Source organism: Phallusia mammillata, chromosome 5, assembly GCF_965637545.1.
Source record: "Phallusia mammillata chromosome 5, kaPhaMamm4.hap1.1, whole genome shotgun sequence".
NCBI lineage: Eukaryota > Metazoa > Chordata > Ascidiacea > Phlebobranchia > Ascidiidae > Phallusia > Phallusia mammillata.
In genome coordinates, this window is record NC_137256.1 from 27,153,207 (window position 1) to 27,158,628 (window position 5,422).

The following is a 5,422-nucleotide window of genomic DNA, read 5'->3' on the forward strand; positions in this document are numbered from 1 at the left end:
TTAATTGTGCATATTTTTCCCAACGTATAAATCCCCACGTGATAGCGCCTACCGCCATCTATTGACCAATATCTCTTGTCGCGTGTCGCTAACGAACATTAACATTGATAGAATGTGTTTTTCATTCAAACACATTGTGCAAGCATTTTAGGGGGGAGCTTTTGTAACGGTTGTTGCAATATTATTGTGCAATGTTTATGAAAACTATTGCATGCTATTTCGCAATAATGTTTCACAGTACGTTTACCCTCAATTCTGAAAAGACGAATGTTTACAGTTCCGTTTCTATGGTAGTCATAAGTTATTTTCAGCCATTTTTCGGGTTCCAGAAAGATCTAACAGTAAACATAGTGTTTGTTCCATTGTGACACATGTTTCCGTCGATATTTGCAATGTTTCAGCAGTTGTGTTTCGTATTAGAGCGCGTCGTTTCCACCCTGTGAAAAAGCATATGGTGTTCACCAAAAGGCGCTATGGCACTATAAATTACATGGCTACCTTAAAATAAATAATATAAGTAATTGAGAAAAAGAATTCGTACACCGGCTGATGTTTCGCATTGTTATATAAGCGTGGACTTTGATGTTTGCGGGGGGCTATTTTCGGCTTTCTATTTCTGTTCTATTTGGTGGATTCTATTTGTTCCTGCTATTTCCACCGGGAAGGCTATTTTGGGGCTTCTATTTTTATCCCATGTGGATGTGTAGCTGATTTGGACGTTCGCCTTTAACGTTATTCAAGAATACAAAGAAAGAAGAGACATATGTGTGGCTGTTAATCAGTCAGCTGTTATTGAGATGCAAAAATCAGACTCTCCAAACAATTTCCAATGAACATCATAGTTTACATTGTAGCCGCCATTCACAAGTCGCCATCGAGGCAGGGCGGGCAACAGTAGTTCAACTATGGTTTCCGTCACGCCTTATTAACACTGCACGCGTGTCGGATGCTTGCATTGAGTTGAGTGCTTTAAGAGCAGGAAAATGACAAAACTGAGTTTGTGTGTTTGGTTTTATGCACCTACCTTGTGTTATATTACTAAGTTTGGTTGTTATTGTGCTGTTGGGGAGTATTTAATGTAGGTTTCATGTTTTTATTCCGTCTTTAAACGTGTTCTTCAGATTTCTTCAGATTCAGTTTGTTCAATTGAAAAAAAAATTTCAATTTTTTTTTTAGTGCAAACAATTTTTTTGACGCAAACATTTATTTTCCAGTGCAAACATTTTAATTGACATCAAGTAAGAGCTACACGGCGTATCAAAAATATAAATTCGACTTGCTCATGCATTTAAATATCAAGAAAATAATAAGTGTGGTGGGAAAATTTCTGTCCTCCTTTTAGGTACAACTTTGCCTATTGGTCAATTCAGCATAAATGAATAGATGGCAAGTGTGTTGAAGGATCGAGAGACAAAATACGGCATTTCATGTTTAGAACTGTTTACGTTTTTCATGCTTTTAATTGTACGAAACTACATTAAAATAAATTACAAAAACAAACTGATTCCCTGGAAGATGTTTATTTTCAATTTTCGAGTAAATTTGTAGAAAACGAAATGAATCCCCTAAAGATAGGGTTTACTATAGCCTTATAGTCCCCTCCAAAACCACACAAGAACATTATGAGAGTTACATTTAAAAGTAACCATGCAACATCAATAAGGTCACTAAATAGATAGTATTGGTGCCTATTTACCTTTCTAAATCATTAATTTTCTCATTTAAATGCCTTCTCAAACAGACAACTGATTATTACACAAGTCCAAATCCTAGTTCACATGTAGTTGCTTGTCGAAATGCATCTTGCATCTTTTCACAAGTAATAATGTGAACAGGAAGGTTAATGCACATTGCACAAGTACTAACAGTGGGCAAGCATTTACAATCAGGTGGGCACTCATGCACAAACTGCACTTTTATATCTTGTGGCAATCCAAGAGGTGGAACTTTTTCACAGCCAGTTACAAACTTCATAACCACTCTTTTTGCAGGCATCACTGAATCTGCATTTAAAACATTTCACAACAATTAATACGTTACCTTAAGTACCACAAATATACACACTACCTGTAATGTGTACACATAAATAACACAAATAAATAACTAAACTTCTTCCAATGTTATAATGATTAAGCATTTAAACACTTACTAACTTTATAACAACAGGGATAAGAAAAATATTATGTTTTAGGCCAGTCAAATACAACCCAACAATTTTACCATTATCTTTTGAAAATAAAGACAACACTAACCATCATGAAAACACATATCTATGAAGTCAAGAAAACCTTTGTGCACATTGATTTCCTTTATTTTGTTGTTGCTGCCATCCTCAGAAAATATGGGCCGAACAATTTCAAGAAATCTGCTACTGTTCCAAGAATAATGGTCAGAGCTACAGAAAACAGCTTGAAATAGGCTCTGATTTTCCCGAATGATCGACATTATGCCATTGCACTGTAAACCAGCACTAATGCAGTCTAGTACAGGAAGCAACGGCTCAACCTCACACTTGATGAAAATAGATCTGCAAAACAGGTTATTTGATAACTTTAAGTAGAGTGGCATGTTGTGATTTAATATACCTCTATCTAGTTTGTTTCTGTGCAAACCTAAGTGTTCAGTTTATAATGTGTACTTAAACATACTACACAATTTTGACCTTAAACTTTGCAACAAATGTTTTCGGCATTAGACATACTACTTACTGAAGAACATCTGTCTTTTTATTCATTTTTGCTTTAGTGGGGTCACCCCTGTACCCCACTGCATCTAAAACCTCATACCCTTTCTGTGATGTTAATATTTCTTTCAATTGATCATCACTGACTGCATCCATTAACTAATAAAAAAAAACAGTTAACATTCTAATCATTATACTGTATCGTCACAGACTGCATCTGTTAACTAATAAATAGAAAACAGTTTACATTCTAATCATTATACTGTACTATTTTTCACAATTGCAGCTAAAAGTTGGTTGTATAAACTGGTGCACCAATTCCCAAAATTGATAAACTGACACAGTTTTGCATACTCGTAAAAATAATGTTTCAACTAGGACTGAAAATGAAAACCTTTATCAAACTTAGTACAGCAACAGAAATGTAACTGAATATAATGCACATATTGTTCTAGGGGACTTATACAAAGTATGTGAACTTTTCCATGCAAATCAAATTCTTACTTGTGTATATATGTCAAAATATGGTGAATCGACCTTCAGGTTAGATGGCAAATCAGCCATTGCCTGATTTAGACCTCCTGCTAAATATTTGTAAATCCATTTTTTTTAAAATCCACATCCCGGCCCCTCCGTTGGCCAAGCTGGCAGCAAACAAATGCCCAATGCAGTGAGCAGTACCATCAACCACACTTGTTAAACCACAGAAAGGTTCCAATTCATCTGCATCACCAGTGAAATACTGTGACTTGACTTCTCTAAGTGCCTCTGCCAAAAAAATAACCAAATCCAAAGTGAAATAATATTGTACTGCAAATTTTCATGTAAGGCATTCAACAAGATGAAACTATCAGCATAAAAATACATGTATGTGGTGCACCATCAAGCAATAAACCGCTTTTGGGTCCATAAGAATATTCACTAAGCCAATAACTTGCATAATCATTTAAAATTGTGTTACATTTAGCTTTTTATTTTAACTACATGAACCAGTCAACAAAAAAAAGAAAATCTGTATGTGCAAACCTGTAAAAAAATCTCTCGACACGCCACCAGTATCCACTCCAGCTTCACCAACATACACAAACTGATAGGAACGATTCCATCTTTTCCTATTCCAGTTTTTTTCAAAAAACTTGCAAGTCGGCAAAGGCAAATCCTCTTCTTATGCTGACTTGCACATACCCATCATCAATATGGGCCTTTTTTAATAGATTTTTAACAACGGTTTCCGTTTCTTCATTATTCAATATGACAATTGTTTCAACGTCTTCTTCACTGGGGCACTCAATTGTCTCAAATACATTTTCAAAGCATGTGAAATGGTTTTCCTTTTTACTTAAACACATGTCGGCATGCACCTCAATTATATCAGCTGCTACTTGAATGTTACAAATGGGGCACCTTAGGTTTGCCGGTTTTGAAGTGGCGCTTGTCGAAGGCTCTTCCACTGACTTTTTTGAAGCATTGAGTGATGTATTGGCTTTTGTGTAAGTGGAATCAATTTCTTCTTCTTGGTAACCAAGGTACAACACTACTCTTGAGAATGATTTTCCTAATTCTTGTTTGTATTTAATCAAAGTAAAATTTTCTTCAGTGCCAGGTATATATTTAACCAACTTTCCATCAGGATAAACCAATTGGTATTGTCTTTCCTTCTCAAAAAAACTATCCCAAACACAGCGCTTTTTAAATGCATGATCAAAAATTTCCTCACTAGTGGCACCACGCTTAACTTTTAATGGCAAATTTTTCCCTCTTTTAATTGACAAAGTCCCATCTTTATTGATACACATGACACCTATAGTGATGGTAACTTCTTCTTCAACTCTGTCAAACTTCATTTTTTTAACTTTTGGCCTATATAACAGACTGTGATTTTAACTCTTTAAATGTTTGAAATGAAGGCAACTTAGGTGTACCAGATGGTGATTCACTTGGGGAAGCAGTTGCTGATTCAGGAGTGTTAGATCCACTGGGCAAATCCTTTATTACTGGTGATGAGCAATGAGGACAGAAGTTAAATAACTGCTGAATCCAAACCCCACATACCTTACAAAACATTTTGAAATAATTTTTATCTAAAAAACAGATGAAAAATTATAACAAGATAAAACTTGTACTACCACTGAATATTAACATGTGATATTGACCATACATAATACAACCTGACTGTTTAGCAGCACATCACATTATTAGGTCAATAAATGGACAGTCACTATTGGTGTTTAAACAAGTATGTTAATTAGCCAAAATGTTCAACTAATTGCAGCAAGCGATGGTATAAATCTGTACTGACCCAGTGGGTAGACAATTAAACACTCCGTATATCTGACTCTAATAAACAAACAAACTATCGCTGCCTAAACAAACCTAACAAGACGCAAACCGGTTTAACGTTCCCCCATTATATTTCAATAAGGCATGCCACGAAAGCGCCTCTTGCGGCTAAACACGCAACACAAAAGTCACCGCGCACGAATCAACTGTGAGACATCAATAATGCGTACTCTAGTCACTTAAGGTAGCTTAAGGTAACTTAAGGTAACTCTAGATGACTGATTTTTAGTTTGAAACACGTCGGTCTTTATAGCGCTCAGGTCAAATGTTGTTATGCAAGCTGAGCTGTAAAAACGTACGCCCGAGAAGATTAACTAAGTTCTAAACCGCAATTATTCTTTAAATTGCTTTACAGAAGTGTCACATATAACATGGCTGGAGGCCAAGTAATACGTGGGT

General features: G+C 35.6%; 1 protein-coding gene across 2 annotated transcripts; it reads right to left on the reverse strand.

Moving 5' to 3' along the window:
• Positions 1-1,170: 1,170 nt before the first annotated feature.
• Positions 1,171-5,190, reverse strand: LOC145228615 (uncharacterized). Of its 2 annotated transcripts, none has more exons than XM_080093734.1 (5): positions 3,710-5,190; positions 3,188-3,451; positions 2,709-2,842; positions 2,289-2,527; positions 1,171-2,003 (listed from the first exon to the last, which is right to left on the reverse strand). In XM_080093734.1, exons 2-5 carry the CDS (start codon positions 3,245-3,247, stop codon positions 1,753-1,755), a joined length of 684 nt encoding a protein of 227 aa, XP_079949860.1. In that variant the 5' UTR covers positions 3,248-3,451; positions 3,710-5,190; the 3' UTR covers positions 1,171-1,752. The 2 variants fall into 2 exon arrangements, with proteins under 2 accessions (XP_079949860.1, XP_079949859.1); XM_080093733.1 differs by having other exon boundaries at positions 2,253-2,527.
• Positions 5,191-5,422: the final 232 nt, after the last annotated feature.